The sequence below is a fragment of the Megalobrama amblycephala genome, linkage group LG5 (assembly GCF_018812025.1).
Source record: "Megalobrama amblycephala isolate DHTTF-2021 linkage group LG5, ASM1881202v1, whole genome shotgun sequence".
NCBI classification, from domain to species: domain Eukaryota; kingdom Metazoa; phylum Chordata; class Actinopteri; order Cypriniformes; family Xenocyprididae; genus Megalobrama; species Megalobrama amblycephala.
In genome coordinates this window covers 25,240,881-25,267,918 of record NC_063048.1, presented here as the reverse complement: position 1 = coordinate 25,267,918, position 27,038 = coordinate 25,240,881, and the positions used below count along the sequence as shown (strand labels likewise).

Genomic DNA, 27,038 nt, shown 5'->3' with positions numbered 1-27,038 from the left:
TCATTTATTTATTCCAGGTGTTCCTGAGGGAGAGGTGAAAGGGACAGCACATTAAACTGACTTTCTTCGTTTCATCCATTGGCCGCGGTTGCATGTGACAGAAAGTGCTTGGGCAGCAGTAATATTTTCACTGCTCTTTGGGGGATCTGAAGGGGGAGATTTAAGCTTGATCATAAAACTTTAAATGCACATGACCGAAACACAACAAATGGTACTTTTGAATATAATCGTGTTGGGGTTTTTTGAGGACCTCATTCTGACCCTAAGCCAAAACGTAACTACTAATACTACCGTTTGAATAAAAGGAAATTATGAGTAATAAACAGTTAACACAGAACGCATTTTTACATTTCAATGAGTTGCAAACAATCATGCCCCTCCCTTCAATGCTTCGCCCCCAAAATGCACAAACATGCAATGCAAGAGTGGATGTCTCTTTATCATAGCTGAAGTGGAGCAAAATAATGCTTTGTGTAAAATAAAGCTAAGATGACTAATGACAAGGAAGAACAAAAAATGAACATACAGTACACGGCTATATACAAGCAAGCGCTCCAGACAAACAATGACACTCAAAACTGTCCTGTTACTATAGCTAACATTAAAACAACAGCATATCTTGGTTCTGTTCTTTTATTTAACCAGGATACTTGCAAATAATAATTTGAAAGGGAAAAAAAGTAAAAATAAAAGCAGTTTCTGAAATGTATCTATTTTTTGAAGATTATAACGTCCACTATTCAAAGCACTATAAAGTCCTTTTGCTCTCTGAGCATGACTTTGAATGTGCTCAGCCATTTTTTTTTTGTTTTTTTTTAAAAAGTGCTTTTGTTTGTTCGAAGTTTTAGTTTTTATATCCAAAGGCTTGCGTAAGCCACAGCACACATTTTTATCAGTTGCTCATTGCATGCTAAATATTTACTTATCATTAAGTGATTGAACCTTAATTCACACAGCCTAAGCACCTTATGCTCGCCTGCGTTCACTCGCACTCTAATGAATGTATGCAAATCCATCATAAATCTGAAGATTAGCTAAATCATTTTGCGGTGCTTGAAAAAACAAAGCGTGAGCTAAAAGGGTGCTCGTGTTTTTGTGCCGTGCCTACACCAGATTTAGAGGGGCAGTGGTGTTCCCTCCTGTTCCTTTTCATGGCACGACAAAGGTGGAGATGAAGGAAAATGAATAGTTTTAGCTGACAGGCCAAGGTCAAGTGCGGAGAACAAAATAGAGGGACATCCCCAGTCAAGAGGTCAGGGTGTCGAAGTTCACCGGTCTTTAAATGAAATATCATGAAAAATGCAGCGGGGCAGGGATGGGACGGGATGGCAGAGCTATTTTGGAAAAATTGTTGAGCTGTTTATTTGCAAGTCATTGGAGCTGAAGTAATGCACCCTGGGAATTGCCACCAAATGCAGCGCTGCAACATCTGCTGTCCCTAAGTGAGTTAGAGCACGTCAGACATCTTTATGTCACTGCAGAGCTGTGATGGATGCGGCCCCTAGAAAACGTTGCATAAAAATCTGCTGCGCCGTTTTGGCCGTTAAGTGAAATTACTATTTAAATTAATGGTGCTGTCACAGTTTATCTGTGCAAAGAATGAACGCTGATTAGGGTATTAAACAATTAGCAATTTATCATACTGGGGGTTGATGGTAATTATAGTAGTGATGGTTTACCCAAGGAAATAAACCAGGAGTCACTTCCTGTTAGAAGAATATTAAACTGCTTTTCGGAAAATTCTATTCTTTCGTCCCTCTGCCACAATCCCTACTGCAAATCATACAGCAGTTTCACCATCTTGGTCCTTATTCCAGTAGATGATATATGCCTGAAAATACAATTTTATACACATTAATGCAAGTATTTTAAGCGGAATTTTCAAAGAACCATTTCATATCATTATCTAGTTGTGCTGCTTAATTTTTTGTTGAAACAGTGATACGTTTTTTCAGGATTATTTGTTGAACAGAAAGTTCAAAAGAACAGCATTCGTTTGAAGTAGAAATCGTTTGTAACATAAATTTCTTTACTGCCAGTTTTGATTAATTCAATGCATCCTTGCTGAATAAAATTATTAATTTCTTTAAACAAAAAAATGTACCCACCCTAAACTTTTGAGCGGTAGTGTAATGCAGTAAGTATTTTCACCCTCCTCAAACACAGCTGTATTTGCGGGGCCGGTGCGTGTATGTTGAGTCATGCCTCTGAGAACACGGTGATGCTTTTAGAGGTAATAGGAGAGGATGCAGATGTGGGTGCTGAGCGCTGATGGCTGATGGGAGGAGACAGTGGCCACGTTGCCAGGTGAAGTTGATTCCTCATGCAGCACGGCCGTCTGCATCTTTTACATGTCAGCTGCACATGCAGCTCTTTGACGTCGCCTGGAGATGTCCAGTGAGCTGTAATGCGTGTATATTCATGGTTCAAAAAATGTGCTGACTGAAGTCATGTTTATGTGTCTGAAAAGAATTCAGATGCATTATTTGTTTTGTTTTGGTATAGTTTTGAGATTGCCAGTCCAAATAATTAATGACACAGATGTAGAGTGAAGTTGTGGATAAACTTCCAAGTGCCATTCAAACAATGTTTCTTCTTCAAATCGAAATTCTCAAATCTTAACATGATTAAGGTTCTCTTGCCTAATAAAAAAAAAAAAAAAGTCAATACAGAAGGGCATATCACACTGTGCTTAACCCCGGGTTAAACACCGCTTTTAACAAACAACTGACAGTCGTGACTTAAGTATGATTTTAATTTACATTAATAAATCCTAAAATTTGGCATTTGTAACTTACTTTTTGCACCATCAGTCGAACGTCCACTCAAGCTCTGAAGACTTTCGTTCTTGGCTCATTTTGAATGAAACTAGAGACTTGCTCTGACCGGATCATTTGAATCAGTTAGTTGTTGACTTGAGAACAGATGCAATCGAATCTGTCCAATTCACAAATGAATCGTTTGTATAAAACTGGAGACTCGCTCTGACCGGATCATTTGAATCAGTGAGTTTTTTACTCGAGCACAGATGCAATCGGATCTATCCAATTCACAACCATTTGCGAACCAATTTTTAGGTACATTGAAAAGAATCATCTCATTCACAAATCGGACACCACTATCGTGTCTTGGAGTGGGTGAGGGTTTCTTCAGTTCAAAATAACAAAGAACGACATGTTTTTATGAAATTTAGTGGAGTAAAAAGTATGATATTATTCTTTGGAATGTAGTGACATAAAAGTTAAAGTTTCCAAAATCAAAATACTCAGATAAAGTACTTGTAAAAAAAAAAAAATGTACTTAAGTACAGTAACAAAGTAAAAATACTTCATTACTGTCCACCACTGGTGACACTGACAATATGCAAATAAGAACGATAACCCACAGTTTAGGAATGTACAGTGTGAAACGTCAGCTTATGAATACCCAGGGTTGATTGTTAACCCTGGAAAATTATGAGTAGTGTGAAACATGAAGCAAGATAACCTATGATTCTGTTTAGCCTTGGTTTAAAATAAACCAGGGTTAACTATTTAAGAGTGAAAAGCCCTAATTTGTGTCAACCTCTTACATGTATATAAATTTGTTTCACATAGGATTCAGCTGCTGTGGAGAGCACTACATCAACACATCCACTTCCTGGTGCTGCACAGGTCCTAGCGGTGAGCCTAAAGTCCACGTAGTGGAGAACAGGACGGCGTCGCTGAAGTGCTGCTGGTCAGATGTGATTGATCAGGAGGAGGAGTGTTGTAATGGAGTGGGCTTCAATCCGTTCACATCTGTGTGTGCTGACAGAGCCCCGGCCAGCATCCTCATCCTGGTAATTAACACTTTCACTCAGAGTGACATATTCACTGTATGTTCGTTCAGCAATAGTTCTTCAGGATGAAGACTTAGTGAAGACTTTGCCCTCAAGCTGTTCTGTAGTGACACGCCAGTTTCTCAAACTCAGATTAAGGCAATGCTTTGCCATAATTTGCCAAAACAGATTATGGAGAGACCTTGACTAAATGTCTGGTCCATACTGCAGTTAAGATCCGCCCACTTAGACCACCTGACTGATAAACTGTTTTTATGTGATATATAGGGGCAGGTTTATCTAAATTACTTTATGTCACTGCAATAGAGTGAAATTTGAAATATATTCAAATCAGCCCTTGTAAAAAAAAGTTCTCTTGCATGCTTTTAAAAAGTTATGCACACTATAAAAAAGCTGGGTTAAAAACAACCCAAGTTGGGTTGAAAATGGACAAACCCAGCGATTGGGTTGTTTTATTTAGTTTTATCTAACTCAACTATTGTTTAATTTACAAATTACTGTAGCCTCTAGTAATTATGTGTCTGATTTTTAATTTCCAACCTACTTTGGGGTGTATAAAAATATACTTAAGTGTGAACTGAATGTAACATTTTCGGACACTTAAGTGTATGCAAATTGCAATTAAATGAAAATGTATTGTAGTTTAAATTTATATGAAATATAGTTAGTTGAATTTAAGAGTGCTTTTTTGACTTAAGTACATCTTTTTATGCAAATTTATAATTCTAATCTCTTTTAAAAATGTTTCTGTACTGTTCAATGTACAGACAAGCATTTGTGGTAAATTAAAATATACTTTAATATCATACTGAAACTTACACAGGCAGTTTTAGTATTTTTGGAATTACACATTTCTAATGATGTAGTTGCAATTTGTGTACATTTAAAATGTTCTAACTTTAAATGTATTTTAAGTTAAATGAGAACAGAAAACAAAACAAAAAAAATAGCATAAAAGTTAGTATCAAGTCTTTTAAATCTGTCCATCAAAAATAGTAGAATCTTATGATTTAACTGAAACAAAATACAAAATTCTGGTCATGGATATCTAGTTAACTTACTACAAAAGTGTTTCAAACCAAACTATGATGCCACTAACCACTAACCTTTGCAAATCCATTGATTATTTAACCCTCAAAAACATTCATTGTAGACATTCAGTAAACTCAACTTTGATTATCCTTTTTTTTTTTAGTGCATAAAGCCAGCCAATCAAATTAGAGCTGTCTGATCGAGAGAGATAATTTCTGTTTAATGTAGATCAGAATATCAGCAAACAGACTGTGAGAAAGACTGTGAAAAGACTGTCATGTGGAAATCTTTTTTGTAATTAGCGAATAGATTTAGCACCGATGAATTAGTAGTGTTAACGGGCGTTACTGGATAGGTGTTTTAGTAAAGTAGTTGAGTTTTAAACTCAAGCTGCCATGGTCTAAAGTGGAGGTTGGAAAAATGAGGCACAGAGCAGTGATGTATCTGCTCCTCTCCTCAGGAAGTAGGCACTCACAGTCACACTTCATTAATCAGATTTGCTCGCTGTAACACAAGCTCATCGTGCACCCAGCTTGAGCTCGTGAGGAAAAGAAAGAGACCAAGAAAAGAAAACTGGGATGGCGGTCATTAACTTGTAATTATGTCATTAAGGGGCATCCATGCTATTTATTGAGACAGAGGACTCCATACACACCCGCTGGCAGGGGTACTTTGACACACAACAGTTGTCTGATGACTATTGTCACTAATGAGAGTATGTGTGCATATGTGTCCTTTAGGAGAAATGCCGCCCCAGTACGGTGTGTCCTGTGTCGGCGGCCGCGGGAGCTTTCTGCGGCTTGTGTGATTTTAACCCGGCGCAGTCCATCTGTACATGGGTACCGAGCGAGACGTTCCCCGCACACGTTTCATCTCCCTCTGCTACTGCCGCCACCCCGACAGAAGCTCCTTCTGCTCCCGCCCACAGCCAGCTCTGTCCATCCTCGGAGGAGCTGATATACAGTGGAGGGGCAAACCAATACAGTTTCATAGGTAAACAAGTCAACAATGTTTGTCAATTTACCCACAATAATTGTTTTTTCATGCTTTTATTTAAAAAAATATGCAAAATTGGGACAATGTTGTTATTGTTTAAACTATAATAATATATAAATAATACTAAAAGAAACACCGAACTGGAATAATAGAATAACTGCGCTCTGTCAAATCATACACTCTCTTTTTTCATCATTTTTAGTCATATTTTTCACATCAGCGGCAAGTGATGGCTAAAAGAAAAGGAAAGCACGGATAAATAAAATAATATACAAACATGCAAAATAAATTGCATAATAAAATAAGTCAATTATATGTGCATACCCTCTTCTGTTTTTGAAAAATTTTAGTGCTGTCAAATGATTAATCATGATTAATCACAATTAATCATATCCAAAAGTTTGTGTTTACATACTAAATGTGTGTGTATTGGGTATATTTATTATGTATATATAAATACACACACATGCATGTATATATTTAACAAAAATATATTATATTTATATATAAAATATTTATATATATATTATACCCAGTACACACACATTTAATATATAAACAAACTTTTATTTTGGGTGCGATTAATCGCGATTAATCGTTTGACAGCTAGAAATTATGAATATGTGTGTCACATAATAATATGAATTTATATAGAAGCAGGGTTATCGTCAAGAGGAAGGGGTAAAGGGGGTTCTTCTTGGGCTCAGGGGAGAGAAAGCCCAATTGTAACATTTTTTTTTTTCCTGAGCCCTGTGAATTTAAGCAACAAACCTGCAAACGAGAGCCAAATGTGTCCAATAAACAAGAAATAGTATATGCCCAACATGCTCTTTTATGTAAAGACATCAAACTGAATGGCACACACACACACACACAAAGGAAAGCGTCAGTCATTTTGGGGATGTTCCTCACACTGTAAACATCTGTACATTTCATGTGTTCACAAGAACAGATGCTTTACTGTGTATTAATTGTCATGAGTCATAAATCTCACCTGCAATTTCAAACTCATCATTAAAACTTTAAGATAGGCGTTTAGAGCGCCCCCTTGACTTGCACACTTATTAATGTTTTCAGGGGAACTGCTGGCCCCTCGTTCTGGCTCAACCTCATCTGAGGTGTTATTTATTTGGTTAGTTACGTCTGTTTAATCAAGACTAATGCAGGAGTTGAGGGGGCTGGCTGGCACGAGGAGAGTGATTCTAGTCAGCGCTGTGCCACCATCTGGGCAGAAGCGTATAAACCTGTCGTGGCCCTGCACTCCTCCAGATGTTTCTCACGCCCCCATACGCGCACCCCGGAGAAAGATGACACTGAGTGCTCTCGGACAAATGCTGCCCAAGAGTTGATTTGCCAGCCACACAAATATGAACGATTCCACTTCCTCCTGACTTTGGGTTGCAAACACCCTTGAGGCCTTTTTAGGGTTTTGTGAAATTGCTCCATATGAAACACCCACTTTTTACAATCCAAACAATTCGCTCTACTTTTTTTCTTTTGAAAATCTTAAAATTACATAAGTAAGGGTTGCAAATTCTATTTCATGTTTTCAATTAAAATTTAAATGAACCTTTTTCATGAATTATTACTATTATTATTACTACTACTATTATATTAACTGTTTTTATTTTCAAAAGAAAAGAAAATAGTAAATTGGTATCGTTTAATGTACAAGCAAATGCACATAATTTAACATAATTTTACTTTTAAAAATGATATAAAATTACATAAAAAATCATTTTAAATTTTACACGTGATTTTCTTTTCTTTTTTTCTTTTTTTGTAAATACGTCTGCTTGGTTAACTTTGTTAATTTGTTGTGAGACTGCACTGTAAAAAAGAATTGTTGGTTTAACTTTAAAAAGTAAGTTAGCTTGTTGCCTAAAAATGTCATTGAAATTAAAAATTTGAGTTAATACAATCAAGGCGATTGGTATAATCAACAGAAACTCAAAATATGATCTTATCTGAACCACATTAATTATCTTAAGTTGATTTGACAAAAGAAAAAATGTTGTGATAACAAGTATTGAAAATATTTTTTACAGTGTGTGTCTTGTCCTCTGAGAAGGGTATTTTGTCATCCTGTCACTCATAGAAGTGCCTCTGCCTGTCTGATGAAACCCATCTCAGAGATTTACACCCGTGACTCCCCAAACACACATATACAACAAATCGCTGTATTGATAACACAAAGCTTTACAGTAAAGTGTCCCTGGCTACTCTTTAAACTTTAGCCTTGTTTTAGTGTGAAGACTGAGACACTTTAGAGACTCTCCTGTGATGCTGTCGAGAACAAGGTTTCAGGGGAGTTCTGAGGAATAGGTGTGTTTATGTGACTCTGTGTTCTCTGGTGTGTAATTTCCAGTGATGGGAATACGGCATTATAAATAAACGGCGTTACTAACGGCGTTACTTTTTTCGGTAAATAGTAATCAAACAAATGACTTTTTCCCCGTTACAATGCCGTTACGGTTAGTGACAAAAAATGCCATGTTACTATAATTGAGCTCACTGAAGCAGTTTTTATCCGAGTAAACTCTCTCTCAGCCATAGGACCTGCAAAGTATTTTTTCTGGTGTGTGTTGGGGTGGGACACATGCTAACTGATGATGATTGGTGTGTGACTAGAGATGATATACCTGCAAAGCATTTTGTTGTAAAGAAATAGTACAGTTTAGTCAATTTAATTTTAAACTGATAATAATGTACGATGCTCTGTGTGTGTGTGTGTGTGTGTGTGTGTGTGTGTGTGTGTGTGTGTGTGTGTGTGTGTGTGTGTGTGTGTGTATCTGTGTCAGATCATGCGAGTGGAGTGCGAGCTCAAACCAGAATACCCTTTGTGACATGCTGGATATATGTGAAATATGTGAAATAAGTTTTTTCTAGTCGACTAGTAGTTGTTCATTTAAGCCATTAGTTGACTAATCACATTTATATTAATTTAATTTCTTAAATACTGGAGAGAATAAACCATAATAATGAGCGTTTAATATAGGCTATATAGAACTGAAGCGGACACATAAAGCGCTCCAGTTCACGTGCAAGTGAACGCGCCGGCGCCTCCATGTCATGATTATATTGTCTGCTATATTTGCTTCTTATTTATTAAATCCAGGCAATTGGTTGATGAAACATTGATTAAAATTAAGATACAATTTTTACAAAATGAAATTCACTTTAAAGAAAGGCTTTCTACAAAACAAAACTTAATGAAGTGGTAAAAATCATGTCTGAACCAGTTCATGTCTCCCGATATATTGCGCATCTTATGATGTATTCTATCTTACTAATGCTGTTCACTTTTCATAATCAAATAGATGAATTTAAAACATAACATAGGCCTATTTAAGCATAAATATGAAACTACATTTTCTTTAATGGCTACAATACGTAGTACAGTACAGAGAAATTTCATGTTGTGAGCAAGAGCAGATTATGAGTCATGAGTCGGATCAAGCATAATTTATTTTTAGACTTATATTTAAAATGGGTCATCCAAGTTATTTGACATATTTGATTTTTTTTTAAAAGTAACGCAATAGTTACTTTCCCTGGTAATTAGTTACTTTTATAATGATGTAACTCAGTTACTATTTGTGAGAAGTAACTAGTAACTATAACTAATTACATTTTTAAAGTAACGTGCCCAACACTGGTCATTTCAGACACTGAACTGGACCCTTACACCAGTTATGAGTATAGAATTGGTGCCTGGAACAGCTTTGGCCGTGGGTTCAGTCCCTCTTCTCGTGTCACTACTAAAGAAGATGTTCCCTGGGATGTGTCTCCACCTCACTGGAGCCATGTGGGCCTGCGTGATGACATCATCCAGCTTGAATGGTCAGCGCCAAAAAAACCCAATGGTAATTATTTTGAAAAGGTGGTGTTGACTTTTATTACATCCCTCTATAGCCGAGTGAAAACCAATCCAGTGATATATATATTTTAATTTTTTTAAATATATATTTTATTTACAATATAATGTAATATATAAATTAATTTATGAGAATGATATGGGGTCCTGATAAAACCAATCTGGTGACTTAATATTTTAAAATATCAATAATTATAATATTAGAAATATCAAGTGAATTGTTTGCTAAGAATTGTATTAAGAATACAATTAAGAATTGTACACATTAAATATCTTATATATATATATATATATATATATATATATATATATAAATATATATATAAGGGTATATCTAAATTCATTGATTTATGTATGTATAGTGGACAAAGCAACAGTTTTGGACTATTTAGGATAAATTGTTTCTTCCTTTTTAAATGTTATTGCTTCCAGCTTGGCAATGTATAATAAATAACTAAAATTCACATTGCATATTTCATTGTCAGGAATGATAGGTTGAGACTGAACTTCTGGAAATGTAATGTCTTTATAGTTTCAAACTTTTTGAATTAATAATCCTTTAAAGTTTGATTTCTTTTTTCCTTCAAATCAGAGCACATCTCTTTATTTTTTTTTTTGCCAAATGCCACAGCAATGCAGTTTTTTTTGCTCTCATGGTAATATTGTCATATGTTTATTCAGTAGAAGGTTTGGTTATGTAAATGATTAATCACGGAGTGAATCAGTTTGGGTAATCCACGCCTGAAGTCGTGACTCTCAGAAGATTTACTCGCATTTCCCCAACAAACTGGAAGGCAGTCTTTTTCTTCAGGCTGTAATGATACGACTCAGACAGAGTGGAACTAGCTGATTGTTTTATCATCTCTCCTCTGAAGACCTGCCTGTTATTAAGCGTAATCTGCATAGCTCGGCAGAATAATTTATGAAGAAAAAAATTCACATGCGCATAAACACTAAGTGAGAATAACAAGCTTCATTTTAGGGAACTTCTGTGCCACTTAATATGTAAAGAAACATGCTGATTGCTCATTAGGACTTCACTCTGTGTGCTAATCAAACGGCTTGCCACCAATCTGTTGTGATTTGAAAGTTAGTTCACTGGTTTCACTGCTGCACTGAGTGGAATTGGTGTTGAAGCCATTTTTTGACCCTGCGTGTTTTTATGTACTATGATAGGTGAGATAAGTCACTATGTGATCCTGCGTGATGGACAGGAGCGCTACCGTGGCACCGATCATAGCTTCACAGATGCGGGAGGAATCCGACCTTTTCAGGAATACATGTACCAGCTCAGAGCCTGTACTTCTGCCGGCTGCACAGACAGCTCAAATGTGAGTCTATTTCTCATCTACCTCTAATCTTAGTCCTAATAGGCAGAAAATCGAGTGCAACATAACAATGATGTGTGTAATTTAATTGCCACTAGTGGTACCAAATGGAATTGCAACAATGACTGTTTCCAAACGGGTTTCCCGAACACAACCAGCCATTGGTTGGCCAAATACACAGTCCTGCCCCAAACTAATGCTATTTATTTAGATAATGTTGCTGTGTCGGGCCGGTAGGGATGCTCTGACCGGACACGGCAACATTTACTTAATAGTGTAACATTAGTTCAATGTTTGTTTAATAAACACTTAAAGGGACACTTTTGGAGAAAGAACTTTAAACATGTTTGTAAAAAAAGGTACTGTTCAAGTGGAAAAAATTGGTGTACATACAGTTTAGTCACTCCATGTTTTCCTATTGTCCTTCACCTTTACAGTCTTACCTCAAATATTTACAAGCATTGTGCTGAAGATCTACAAAATGCTTGTAAATTATTGCAGGAGTCGCACTCCCCCTTTAATGCCAATGTCGCTAGTGCAGAGTAAACAGGATATTTCTAATGGCAAGCTAATGGAAGCAGAGCAACAGCTGACTTCCTGCCATAATTGTTGTCTCCTTGTAATAGCTATCAGCGGCTCAGCTGATGAAAGAGCAAATTAACCTGTCTATCTTCTCTTTTTATGTCTAATTTAGGATCCGATTATCAATAACCACACAGATCTGCTGGAGGCAAAATAAAAAGAACCTCCCAGAGTAGCATTAGGTCCATTTTTCTTTCGGTACACCTTCGGGGTCTTGCCCAGCACACCAATTGGCCACCAATGATCCACTACTTCTTTCTTCTTCCTCCTCGCACGATCGTTTTTAAGTGGAGCAGGATTAACTTGTACACCTGCAAGCATTGCCCAAACAGTTGCAATTATTGTCCGACCTAATACAAGGGGAGCAATTACCACGGGGCACCCTGTTGTCGTTCAGCGGGACCCTGCTCAGCCAGCTCTGTCGGTGGGAATGAGGAACCTGATTTAATCTTTGTGGACACTCTGCAGGCTCACAAGCACATCAGGCCAGCGCAGGGCCAGCCTACACGTAGCCAAAAAAAAAAAACACCTTAACCACCTCTCACGGCCCTTTCCTAATAGTCTGCCACTCCTAAAGACAAGAGTTGAAACCACTAGTGACATTCTATTAGAGCAGGATATCCAAGCCTCCATTAGGGCAAATTGCTCTGTAATTCTTTTTGGTGTGTGTGCAGGTTGTGGCAGTGACTGTCCAGGGGGAGCCAGAGGGAATCGCCGCTCCCATGGTGAGCGCACTGGGGCCCAGGGCATTAAAGATCAGCTGGGTGGCTCCAGCCAAACCGAACGGTATCATCCGGGAGTACCGCATCAATCAGAGTGGCGTTGGAGTTATCCACACGGAAACAGAGGGGGAGATGGCTTACAATGTCACAGGTATCACATATGCACTACCTTTCATTTTGGGATCAGTAAGATTTTTTATTTTTAGTAATCGACCGATAATCGGTTTTACCAATATTTTTCCCAATATGTAAACTTTTTTTCACAATTGGCTTCACCGATTTTGTGGCTGTTTTGAGAATTGCACGCTAAACCACCATTAAAGCACTGTGTCTGAAGGGAAATGAGTCAACAACGGTGTTCGAAGGTAACATAACTTGCCTCCCTGAATTAGTAAACTTTATTTAACATAAGAGCCATTAGTGCACAAATGAGATATGTTACGTGCTTGATATGTAGTTTAAACTTAAAAATAAAAATAAATAAAAAATTTAGATAAACTGGTCACGGATCCGTCAAGATGAATGAGTGCACGTTTGAAATAAAACTGCTGAATTTATTTAGCAACTCCCTAAATTACATTAACATTTGCTATATAACCTTTATTTCGCTAATGATCATCTAAATAATTACAGCTATGTGGAGATCAATTATCTCAGCGAGAGAAGTTCTGTGTAAACGCATAGATATAAACAGCACTCTGTCAGGAGGTATTGTATAATCTAGACTGACAAAAACATTATTAATAATTCTGATAACATGCCAGATGAGATCATTGCGATGATGTTTTTGTTGTTTTGTTTATTTATCTGATAATGAGTTTCCCAACTAATGTATGCGTAATGTATGTGTATTCCAGCAAAAATTCCAGCGTATTCCATTCTCTTCACTCTTTAGTCTATTAAACAACACATAAACCTTTTAAAACTGTAGTTTAAAACAAATGCTTATTCATGCAAAGTTGATAGACTCGCCTATCATTTATGTTCTCCATTTGAAAACATTATACTTTATGAATGTGTTTTGCCTACTCTTAATATTACTGCTGTTGTTATAAATAAAAAGAGTACTAGGAGTACTAAGCTACACTAAAGTAGCTATATATGTTTTAATTATTTTATTTATTCAGGCTGTTTTTTCATTTGTTATTTTTACATGCTGTATTTGTACATACTATATTTTACATGCTGTATTAGCTTTTATTTAAAGAGATTTTAGTAGTAGTGCACTTTTTTATTTTTTGCACTCTTTCAAACCCCTTTATTTATTTATGTAGAAGTGTATTTTGTTATGTGTGCAAGGAGGGAGTGAAATTACAGAAATTACAGTATAGAAAAAAAAAAGTATTAAAAACAGTTTTATTCAGTTCAGTGCTGTCAGAAACCGAAATAATAAATATCGCTATTGTATATTTGTTATCGGGCACATAAACATGCAAATAATCAGTATCGGTATTGGTCATAAAAAGTCAACATCGGTTGATCTCTATTTATTTATTTTTAAGAAATAAATATTCACAAAGGGCACATTATATGATCAAAGGTGGCAGTAAAGAGTTTTAAGTAATTACAAAAATGTCAAATAAATGCTGTTCTTTTAAACTCCATTCATTAGGATCATAGAATCCTAAAAAAAAATGTATCATGGTTTCCACAAAAATATTAAGCACCACAACTGTTTTCAACATTATTTATAATAATAATAATAATCAGCATATTCAAATGATTTCTGAAGGATCATGTGACACTGCAGACTTGAGTAATTCATTTTTATGTATACAATAGTTCTTGCTATAGATTTTAATGACCTATAGTTTTAATTATATATGTTTTAATATTCTTAAAAAATATTCTATATTATATTCTTTTTTTAATGATTTGTTTCAAATACATTTAAACATTTCATGTGGTGAATCATAAATATCACTGCCTTTTGTTTCCCAGATGTCTGTCTAATTACAGTCCACAAAGCTTTTTTACTTAGCGGATTAAGTACCTCTGAATATATTTTGAACTGTAAAACAGATTTAGAAAAGTTTGTATCAAATACCTATAAACTATTAAGCTGCAACAATTCATGATTTTGTTGAACTTTAACATAAGGAAAGTACTAAATGAGAGCGAGAAATAAAGAGGAAAGTCAGAGGGCGAGTGATGAATCAGTTTAGCAGCGGAGAGCAGCCGCCCCCCACACGCTGCCCCATGCTGGCCCTGACGGCAGCGGCAGAGAGAGTAAGAGAGCGAGAATCCGCCGTGTCTCCTCCACGTGCCCTGCCTTTATTTATGCATGCTGTTTCTGGAAGCAATCTAATGACTGAATTTACACCTGATTCCCGCAATGAGCAGCCGGCCTGCCCATCACTCCTGAGGCCTCCGCTGATTTGTGGGGCTTCTTTTATCTGCCTGGGAGAGGAGCAGTGTTCCTGGCCCTGAGCCATCCGTCACCACCGCAAGGGTACGCGCAAGGCGCACTCCCACTTTCAGTGCCGCCCGACTCGGCACAGCCCAGCACATGGCAATGGACAGCTGCACAACAGCCAGCACACACAGAGAAAGGGATTTAGATTAAGTGCTCACAAATATCCTTCCAAGGAAGATTTACATTTTCCTCTGAGCAGTATCACTTGTGGTTATTTTGTTTTTACTAAAAGTTATTTTTGTTATTATTGTTGTTGTTCGATTTTCTTTTACATTGTTGTGCCCGTTGTCTTAAAGCAGCCACTAATTATAATGTTTAGAGGCTTTTGTCAGCAAATATTAATAACATGTAATTGCTATTAATGTAATTATTAAAATCAGTATATAATGTAATTAAATTCAATTAAAAATTTATAATCAAGTGGAAGCAATAATATATATTTTTTATTTTTTCATGTTATTTTGTACACAATGTCTTAAAATGCAGCCGCTTTTTATAATGTCTGTAACGGTAATGTAATGTTTGGAAGCTTTTCTCAGCACATATTGATACAGGCAACTGCTGTTAAAATAATAATTATAATTGGTAGATATTGTAATAAATTCAGTTAAAGTGTGTAATCAATTGGCAGTAATAATACTAATAATATTATGTATTTATTTGTTTGTTGTCTTAGTGGAATATGTTTTTGTTTTTTTTACTTATAAATCATCTTTTTGAATAGGCTCCTATTCAAACAGCACATATGCGCGTTGTAAGTGTCTGTCTCTACGGACCAATATGAAACGCATAATTCATGCGGAGAGAAAAAGAAAGAATGTTTCTCGCTCCAGCCTGTCGACACTATCACTGACATGATTATCAAACCTGAGTCGGGCACATCGTTTTGAGGAGCATCTGATCTCTTTCCAGTCAGGATTAATCTGAATGAATCTCATGCAGGGAGCCGCTCCTCTGAGAGATGGCTGACTCTGGGAATGCTAACGTCCCATAACGCCGGAGACAATGACATCCTCACTTCCTGACGTCAAGAAGAAAATCAGCCTCATTTATTTGAATGTATTGTACTTTTTTTGCATTTTGAGACTGTTGACTGTGCAGTCTGCGTAGTTTAAATACCTCAGTCGTACTGAAAGCAAACGTAACATCTCAGCTGCTGTTCTTTGTGAGGAATCTCCTGGCGTGTAGTTCTCAGTTTTTCTCTCCGAACACGAGCTCAGACCTCCCTCCCTGCTTTCAGCAGTGCTCAGCCACAGGCTGTCTGTCTGTGCACTCCAGAGGGGCCACTGGGAAGCACCACATCTTTGTAAATAAGCTTGAAATCAGCGGGGACCTTCAAATGGTTGGAGCTCCTCTGCAACTCGCTGTCGACCAAAGATATTTCAGCTAGCAGCGGCGGTAAGGGGCTTTCCAAGTTCTTTCTGTTCCTCTGAAGGCCCTGAAGTTGGCAGCGACGGCACGCACCAAACAAATCATCCAGGGGTGAGTGGGGAGGGAGGGGATCTGATGGCAGATTTGGCTGGCTGGCAGTGTGGCGTGTTTAAGACTTGGCTGGGGGTGATGGCAGGCGAAGGCGGACTCGCTGGCTGGGATGTGAGGTGGCGGCGATGGCGTTCAGTCGCTGGCAGAGGCTGCAAAATGCCTTTGCTCGGGGTTTCCTTTGTGGAAAGGCTCTAAAGCCGCGTTGAGACTTTCATGTCCCTCTGCACGGAGCTGTAAATCCTACCAGTGTTTTGTGCCATGCGCCGGCTCGGGCGGCCTGAGCGTCTGTGCTCCAGCGCCGACTGCTGCTGGGAAGCACCTCAGTGCTCCTTAAAACCTCCAAACTTCCTGCCTTTTCTCACTTGACATGATTAAACACACACACACCAAAGCACTCAAGCTTCCTGCTTGCTTTCTCTGTGGCAACAAAGCCTCCACTTTAAACACCACATTAGAGTCACTGGATTAGATTGAGCTTTTTTTCTGTTTGGAAGCCTACCTATGAAACTATTAAGACGAAAACTTTAATTTAGGAGTAAGTTGCGTTGTGCTTGTTATATGCACTATTTTTTTACAAAAATAAAGATTCTTTATTGACATCTATGGTTCTGTGAAGAACCATTAATATCCTTGAAACCTTTCCATTGCACAAAAGGTTCTTTATAGTAAGAAATGGTTCTTAAAATGTTCTTTTAAGAACTGTTCACTGAAAGGTTCTTTTGGGAACCTAAAATTGCTGCTTTTTGGAACCAATATATTTAAGAGCGTATGTGAGTTTACTAGCCATACCATCAAAAACTGAAATTTATTGAAGTTGTGTGTGATGCATGGAATTGAAAGAGATCGCGTTCAAACATTTCTTTGCTGCTCTTTGTAGCTACAGGAGCTGTGCGCACGTTCACACACACACTGTGAGAGCCGTCCCTTTCATATGACAGCACTCCTAGTGACAAAGACAGTTCCTGTCCCCTTTGTTATTGTAATGAATGGACCAAATAAATGAAAGGCATCAATAATTAAAGCATTATTAGTTTTGACTGTGACTTCAACACATTGGGGAAAATGCAGTGAGAGAGAAAAAGGTTTAAAAAGGTTTTATTTTTATTTTACTTTTAGATCACATAATTAAGATTATAGACTACACCTCAAATGCTCTTTATTTTAATAGGCCAGAAGAAGGTGATTGATTGATTTTTTTTGCATGATGGAACTTTGCAGTGTGAATTGTGCTTTTATTAAGTGTAGTGTTGAATGTTTGTTCAAATTGCATAAAAAAATAAGAAACTAATATTAAAAAAACTAATATTATTTGTCCAAATTTGAGTAAGACAATTCTACATGCCTGTGAGATAAAACAGTTCATATCATGTAGTCAAGATGCACTTCATCATTGCAAATTAGCTTCTGTTAAATTAAGTATAAAATCCCCAAAGAATCTAAAATATGTATAGCTTTTCATTAACCGATGGGAATTATTGCTCTCAATTATATAAATTATGTTGCAAGCCATGCGTTTAATTGGACATTTGTAAATGAATTAATAATTTATTAATATACAGTACTAGCTTTTTTAATTCTAATTCCCACTAGAGTTTAAATCTTGATTGAAGATTTTCATAAAGTGTAATGCTCTGAAAATTATTCTAAATTTGTCAGCTTGTAACATTTACACAATTAAAATTTGAAAGACTTAATGTCATGATAAGCAAAAATCTTATGTAAATGTAGAAAGTCACTGGTTAGTTTTAGCCAGCACCACAGTCTCAAAAAAACCCTTTACCTGGCTTTATCAGTCTTCCGTGTGCAGCTGCTTTATCAGGGTTCAGAGAGGTCTGGCCATGTCCTGATAGAAGAGAAGAACCTCTGCCTCCTAAATTATGCGTGAGCGGGAGGAAACTGATCCTATAAAAGGCATCAGGGGTAGTCTCCTTGCTTGGCCGACACGTGGAGCCCACAGATCGCTTCATAATCCCCTCCAGACAGAAAAAAAAAAAAAAAAAAAAACATTAAGTAATTGTAGACAGGAAGTGGGCACTTAATTATTTAGAGGTTTTATCAGTGTGGCAGGTAAAGTGAGTAAGCATTGCAGGCCTTTTCTCATCAGGTCGGCACGTTCAGGAATAGCACCTATCATCTTCTCATATTCTCTAATGCAAACAGTAAATGGCAGCTTGTCAATAAAATACCTTTTTATATCATTTATTACCTCACACTTCCTCACGGTGCTGTACTGAGCAATTTGGATGACAGTTACGGCATTGTTTCACTTTGTGTTAGCCGTGTGCTACAAATGGGCCCTTGTGTGCTTAGAAGGGTTAGAGCTAAAATGATTGATTTTTTTTTGCTCCTGTTTATTTATATATGTATTTATTTGCCATTTTCATTAAAGGTGCATATGTCTTTAACAGGCAAAGAGTGCCCCCTTCAGTTTGTATGGGAATTCAAAATGTAACTGAGGGTTATTGTGAATGGATCAATGTTTTCTGGAATAATATATGTGTATATTAATAATTACGACTTCCTGCTTGATATTAGACAACATATGCATTCAAATGCAAGTTTGAGTCCATAAAAATAGTTTTGCCTGTGTTAAAAAAAAAAAATGTAAAATTAAATAATCTGTCAAATTATTAAATGTCTTGTTTCCTAATAATAATAATAATAAATTGGGATGTTAATGCTTTTACTAATATTATTTCTAAAGCTATCCTCCATGAGGTTAATTCTGACTAATCATTCAAAGCTTTTTTTCTGAATAATGTAATCTTCCTATTATTTTCCCAAGTAGATTGATCTCTAAACTAGGTTGGATTTACGACATGCAAATGCTTTCAGCCCCCCTGAACACCTAATGCTATAATAACTTACCCCTCAACACTATAATAACCTAGCCCTTCTAGAATACACACCTGGACATGTTTTGCATGGCGATGTGTGAAGTGAAGCTTTAAAGGCAATATTCAGCGGTTGTCCCCTGTGTTTAGTATGCTCAACAGAATTCTTTACTTAACCCAAACACAGCTCAACGTTCTGAAAACATTGATCTGTGTTTGGGTTAAATGAGAGAGGCTGTAAGGCATACCAAACAGGAGCACGGGTGCATGTGTTCCTCCAGATGTTGAGGCAGTGCTTGACGGACATAGGCACGGCTTTACGGGGTGCGCAGAGTTCAGGATTAGAGTGAGATTTAAAGTGCTTCAGGATTAGAACCAGATTTAGAGTTCTGACTGCTGAGGCTGCATCTTTGTCACAGGTGCTGTGTTAGATACCGAATTACTTGTACATTTTGTATTTTTGATTTTTTTGTTGTTGTTGTTGTTGCTTAAATTAAATAATATAAGCCCAGTCTTTTTCAATTTTAAATGAGGTGTTACATAAAATTATTTCTATTTTTTATATATATATATATATATATATATATATATATATATATATATAAAGTAGTAATTATGTAGTAAATATATATAGTAATTATGATAAAAAAAAATATATATAAAATATATATATATATATATATATATATATATATATATATATATATATATATATATACACACCATTGGCTGTAATATTGCATTAAACATTCAGAAGAATTCCAGTATTTTTTGCTGTTATGTGAGGTACATTAATAAGAGCTGTTATTATCAGCTGAATTTCATATTTAAGTGTTGATAGATTTTTTTAAATACTATAAAAAAACTATACCTAAAAAAAAACTATATAACTTTTATACATTAAATACATTATAATTGAGTATTAAATATATTACATTTTATTAACATTTAATACTTTGCAATTATATTATTATTATTATATTAAACTGTATTTATTATTAAAATCCATTAGCACATATAAATATGTTCGTGAAGAGGTGATTGTTGCATATGGTGTTTAAAAGCAATGTCTGTTTTTGCAGGTCTGCAGCCGCACACCAATTACAGCTTCATTCTTGTTGCATGCACTGCAGCTGGTTGCGGAGCAAGTCAGCCATCTATGGGCCGCACACTGGAAGATGCACCAGCAGGTTAATGCACATACACTCACAGTAACATCATCTCACAGTCAACTATTGTTGTTTTTTTTTTTAATATTCAATGCATAATCAGAGTTTTCGTATTTTTCTTATATATATATATATATATATATATATATATATATATATATATATACTCACACACACACACACATATAATTGTCTCATCTGGCCTATCCTCTTTGTTTTCTCTTCTTTAGACGTGTGGGCAGTGCCCAGGCATATACAGGTGAACTCTTCAACAGTGGAGCTTCACTGGAGCCAGCCGCTCAAACCCAATGGCCTGCTCTCTCGGTATCGGCTGCTGCGTGACGGAGTGGTCGTCTTTACCGGTGACGGAGGAAAGATGAGCTACACAGACGCTGGCCTTCAGCCCAACACCAGGTTCTATCTATCAGCCATCTTTAACAAGCCATTAGCACTTGATTATCGATGACATCTAATCCTATGTGTGTCTTAAAGAATCCTGGGACTCTACAATAACAGAGCTCTTCAGTAACAGAGATGCTCTGATACCAAATCATTAAAAGTTTTTAAGAGGAGCAAGCAGTGAGGCTAGCTAATGAGCAGCAGTGTTGGCTTGGAGAGTGGCATTGATCACGTTCCCCTTGTGGCTCGAGTTAGGACAAAAACCAAACTTTTCTACTGCTGATGGAGAGTGAGACTGAGTAATTACTTCACGACTGCTAAAAAAGTATGTTCTGTATTGTAATTCTGGAATGTAATTAGGACGTACTACATCCTCCATGCTGTTATTATCATGTGACCTACCAGCGTCAGTTACGTCGCTTCACTGCCATTCACATATCCTCTCCCGTGGCCTCATGGGATAGTAAAGTGTCCATCGTATGCACACTTCAGAATCTCGTCGTACTTTTTGTCTACTCTTTTATGAGTACTGTAAATTCGGATATACTTCTTTTGTCACATACTGTTTTTCGCATACTATAGAGTAGGGAAGTATGCGATTTTGGATGCAGCCACGGCGTCATGATTGTGACGCGATTTGATCCTATATATAGGATTGAAGTCCTATAGGGTGCAATAGTCGTGTTCCGGAAGTAAAAACTCCATTCATTTTCTCCATAGGGAAGTTTATTTTAAATTTTTGATTTTTGTATATATATATATATATATATATATATATATATATATATATATATATATATATATATATATAATTTTGTCCAATTTTCAAAAACGTTTTTGCTTCAAATTTTCCAAAGTTTGTAATGTTATGATTCACTTCATAGCTAATTGGCTTGGTTCATGGCTTATAACTCTTTAACGCAGATTTTTTTTTAAATCCCTGTGGGAAAATTAATGGAAAAAAATACTTCCGGAACCAGCGCTGTTGAACTGTTGAACTCTATAGCTTTAACCAAGCAGTATGTCATGTCACTCTGTAATCTACTTATTGTCTTATGTTTTGTTTTGTTCAAGACCACCTGCCCTAAATAAACACATATGATCTATTATGGTTTACTAATGTTTTGCAAAGTTACAAAACATGGAGCAAAAGCATCATGTGTATACTATTTACACATGCATACAAATACAATACAAATAGTTTGGTCTCTAACTGAAACAAATATGCTTGTATTCTGCTATTTGATCCTTTTCAACGATACAGTGGCAAGAAAAAGTATGTGAACCACTTCCAGAATCTGAAAATGTGAATACTTTTAATAAAATAAGAGAGATCATACAAAATGCATGTTATTTTTTATTTAGTACTGTCCTGAGTAAGATATTTTACATAAAAGATGTTTGCATTTAGTTCACAAGACAAAAAAAATAGCTGAATTTATTACAATGGTCCCATTCATAAGTATGTGAACCATTGATTCTCAATACTGTGTGTGGTTACCTGATGATCCACGACTGTTTTTATGTTTTGTGATGGTTGTTCATGAGTCTCTTGTTTGTCCTGAGCAGTTAAACTGAGCTCTGTTCTTCAGAAAATTCCTCCAGGTCCTGCAGATTCTTCAGTTTTCAAGCATTTTTGCATATTTGAACCCTTTCCAGCAGTGACTGTATGATTTTGAGATCTGTCTTTTCACACTGAGGACAATTGAGGGACTCAAACTCAACTATTAAAAAAGGTTCAAACATTCACTGATGCTCCAGAAGGAAACACGATGCATTAAGAGTCGGGGGGTGAAAACTTTTGAACAGGATGAAGATGTCACAATTTTTCTTATTTTGTTTAAATATCTTTGTTTTACATTTAGTACTGCCCTTCGGAAGCAACAGAAGATACTTGCATGTTTCCCGGAAAAAAAAATTAGGTACAATTTACCTTGATATTTGAATTTAGCTCTTAATGCATCGTGCTTCCTTGTGTTGCATCAGTGAATGTTTGAACCTGTTTTAATAGTTGAGTTTGAGTCCCTCAACCATCCTCATTGTGAAAAGACGGATCTCAAAATCATTTAGTCACTGCTGGAAAGGATTCAAATATGCAAAAAATGCTTGAAAACTGAAATTACTGCAAGACGTGGAGGATTTTTCTGAAGAACAGAGTTCAGTTTAACTGCTCAGGACAAACAAGAGACTCATGAACAACCATCACAAAACATAAAAACAGTCGTGGATCATCAGGTAACCACACACAGTATTGAGAATCAATGGTTCACATACTTATGAATGGGGTTATTTTAATAAATTCAACTATTGTTTTGTCTTGTGAACTAAATGTAAACATCTTTTATGTAAAATATCTTACTCAGGACAGTACTAAATAAAAAATAACATGCATATTGTATGATCCCTCTTATTTTATTAAAATTATTCACATTTTCACAGATTCTGCAAGTGGTTCACATACTTTTTCTTGCCACTGTATATGACAGATGTCTATCTGTTATATACAGTGATTTTACAGATCACATTTTCATGTAAAGCAGTATTTTCATGCTATGAAAATAGAGCACTTCTAATATGTCAGCAAATTTAAAAGCACTTGTTAAAGTGATGGTCATATCCCTATTTTAACTGCCAAGCCACCTTCTTAGCTTTAAAACGACCTAGTCTGTGTTGGTTAAGCAAGTGGTTAAGAAACATGAAAACTTAGTAGCGCCCCCCGCTTCAGATTTAAGAGGTTAAGGTTAACGATTATCGATTCATTTAAACAATAATCAATTATGTTAATTTATGTAAATTGACGTCCCTGGTATGCTACCGTAATTAAAAGATATAAATAATTGTATAAAATCAATTAAAATGAAAAATTAGAATGTGCTGAATAATCAGAAACAGTATACTTAAGAATGTACATAAATAAATATGAGAATATAGTTTTCTTAATGTTGTAGAAATTCAGCTGTTTTGTCAATGCCTCGTTATTCATGAATATATCCAGTCTTAGCATCTGTGAAATCTGTTGGTTGGCTGTAATCAAAAAAATGCACACAGGGACGCTGTGTGTGCAAAATAATTGGTTAGTTTGTGCAATATGTTGTGTAAATATTTGCAGTGGTTCATTCTCATAAGCTGCTTAAGATACAGGATAAATCTGTTTGTTTCATTACTTTACAATCAGTGATTCGTAGATTGTTCACTGCATTCTCTCACGTGTATATATATATATATAGAGAGAGAGAGAGAGAGAGAGAAAGAGAGAACGAGAGAGTGTGTGTTTAAACCTGTTTCATCATGCAAATCTATATCTTCCACACTGATTTAAACTGTCAAAACCATGTGTCTTCTGATTGGACAGTTTGGACAGGTCATTCGGTCACCAGACCATCCTCTCATTGTCCCTCGGCTGCTTTTGTTTATATACTGTAGCTTCAAACAGAGCAGGGGATAGCCATGACGTTTAATTTGCCGTAATTCCAGATGACCTGCCAAAAGGCATTCCCTTCTCCCGTGCTCTTCCCTTTCCCTTTCTTCTTCCAATTTAGGTCTGTAAGGAGCATTACAAAGGCAGACGAGCGGTTCATTATCCAGAGAGGCTATAGGCTGATGAGGGAAACAGTTAACCAGTGTGCTGGGGGGGGGGGGGGTGTTCTGCCAGCAGTACTGCTCATCGATTATTTATGACAATGTTGATTAGCTGTCACTTACCTCACCATCGTAGAAAGTCTCTCTGACGAGTGAAATATTAACCTTTCTCCCTCTAGGGAAACAGGTTAGCCGCTTGCCACCTCGTTTGATGCGCCACATCATGTTTATTCGACTTAAAGTATGCAACATACACGCAACGGCACAATACCTGCGTCGGTATGCACAGCTGTTCTCCAGTGTGTTTTAAACGTGTTCTCTGATTAATATCACTAATGCTTTTATTGCACATGATGAGCACAGTATATAATAACTGATGTGACTATTTTAAAGGGATAGTGCTGGAACAATAGTTAATGTGGCGGTATTAATGGCTGGCTATGGAGTTTATGGCAAATTAAAAGCATTTAATGTTGAACATGACCCACATACATTGCTAATGCACACCTTTGCACTGACACCCATCTCTGTTTAAAAGGTAAATCTATCTTGTGAAGTCATGTATGTCTTAAAAGAGCCTTCCACAGAGTGTTTTTATAACCCACATCAGGCGTTAATACATGCACATACACACACACACACATACACTTCCCTTTCTATTTATATGCATGTCCGTTCAGAGCATCTGTCACGCCTGTCACAGATCACAGTGGAGGGGCTGATCAGCATTGCATTAACAATGTCATCTGTTAAATAGTATCACACCATATCGATCTAGCAGGGACTTTTCCAATGAATCAAGTATAATGTAAAAGCAGAATTACAAGAAGGCATAGTCATCTGAGCATTTTCTTTTCTCCATTTGTATTAGAAATAAAATAGAAAATTTCATGAGGGTCAACAGCTGACTAGTCGGCTAATTGAAGATTCATTCATTCATTCATTCAGGTGAAATCCTCTTTGAAAAATTATGTCTTTTAAATTGAAAAAATTTTGTTAAAAACTGACAGTTTATTTTGCGATAATGACGTCTGTTTGTAGTTACTAACTAAAGGTAGTCGCAGTAACTAGGGATTTTTTGTAGTGATAGTGTGGTGAAATTGGTGAAAATCAAGCTTTTAATGTTGTTTATATGTCTATGTGGTGTTTTTAATATACTTTAAGATAAACCATGTGCAAATTCTCAGTCAACACCTTTGCTGACTATTTTCTTCTTAAAACTGCATGAACCAAAGACTCAAAAACGCGGTTTGAAATCACTGGTGTTTCTGACGTCACCAATTACGTCAACGTGTGATCGCCAATGAGTGGATCTCTGAACTGGTGTGAGTGAGTAGAGGTGGGGCTAATCTGCATATTCATAGAATCACGTATACTAAATGAGGCAAGGGTGTAGAGTTACATTCAAGCTATTTTAAGGCATAAAGAAAAATTTTTCTCAAGGAAAAAACGTTTAAATATGTCATTTTTGTGCTCAAAGATGAGTTCAAAGGGATACAGTTATTGACTACAGAGGGACTTTTTTTAACAAGCAGCAGTGAAACATGACAAAACTGTTGCTGCTTTTAATGTCAAATTGTACTGCACATGTCGGTGCCGATAGCCTTGTGGGCAGCGCGTCGCCATATAGTGCCGTTACGCTTCGGGCGACCCGAGTTCGAGTCCCGGCTCGTGGACTTTTCCTGATCCCGCCCTCCCCTCTGTCTCCCTTCTCACTTCCTGTCCACTCTATACTATCTTATCACAACAAAGGCAGTACCGCCAAAAAATAAAATTTTAAATTGTCCTGTATACTCTATCCTAAACTGCTCTTCTGCATATGTAGTCACAGTTGCGAAATTTCACTAGCAAAAAAGGTCTATTGTCGATAGTGTAGCAATGTATAAGGTCACTTTCAAACTAAGTTCTGTTGCATACAGTGCATAAATCCATGTACCTTAAACCCATAGTGTATTCTGTGTGGGAAAATTTTTTTCGAAATTCCAGATTTTGTGGAATTCTATTGTTTAAGACTCGATTTTGCCCACACTTTTTTTTGTAGTGAATTGCTTCATTTAATTCGTAAAAGAACAGATTAAAAAATCAAGTCACCAAGTCAGCTTGTTTTTTCTATCTGCTGTTTGCTAGTATTATTTTAGCTTGGTTTCCCATTCCTAATTTTAAATAATATTTGGTTTGTTTCGCTGGCATTCGTACCTCAATTCTGAGAACTCTGATGAAAGACGCACAATCCCAAACAAAACTATGCTTGCTGTGAAAGACATGGCTTAATGACAGAATCAATGCACCCGCCTCTCTCGCGGACAATGAATAATTAAACGCAATGTCGGCTCCCACCTGAAATGGAGAATCGCTGAAACAGAGGCAAATTTAACTTCTGTGACAGGAGACTTTTAAGCTAATAGCATAATTTAGTTTCGCAGTTGACTTATTTATCTTCTATCCATCTTTGCTTCACAGATATGTGTACGAGTTGGAGGCCACCACCAGCGGCGGGAGCAGTCTCAGTGATAGATACGTCATTCAGACCCCCGTCTCCTCCCCGGAAAGGATTCCTCCTCCGTATAATGTCAGCCTCCACGGCCCTCGCTCCGTCTTTGTTGCCTGGTCACCCCCAGGTAATGTTTACAACCTAATGCACTATGCAGCCTCTCTATTTAGCACTCACGCAAGGCTGATTTATCCCTGCTCGGCCTGCGAGAGTGACGGGACAGGGGCAAGAATTTACGAGTGGCGTTGTGTGTAATTTACCAGGAGCCCAACATGGTCGTGGTGTACATGCATCAGTACGGGCCGGACGTA

The 27,038-nt window shown here is 36.7% G+C and overlaps 1 protein-coding gene across 1 annotated transcript in view; it reads left to right on the top strand.

The window, feature by feature from the left end:
- Positions 1–27,038, top strand: part of ush2a (Usher syndrome 2A (autosomal recessive, mild)) — a 250,931-nt gene that overhangs the window by 184,586 nt on the left and 39,307 nt on the right. Inside the window, 8 exon segments of the mRNA XM_048191491.1 lie at positions 3,597–3,820; positions 5,593–5,845; positions 9,517–9,714; positions 10,902–11,056; positions 12,310–12,508; positions 20,172–20,279; positions 20,489–20,672; positions 26,697–26,854. Of these exon segments, the coding sequence (XP_048047448.1) occupies positions 3,597–3,820; positions 5,593–5,845; positions 9,517–9,714; positions 10,902–11,056; positions 12,310–12,508; positions 20,172–20,279; positions 20,489–20,672; positions 26,697–26,854 (1,479 nt within the window).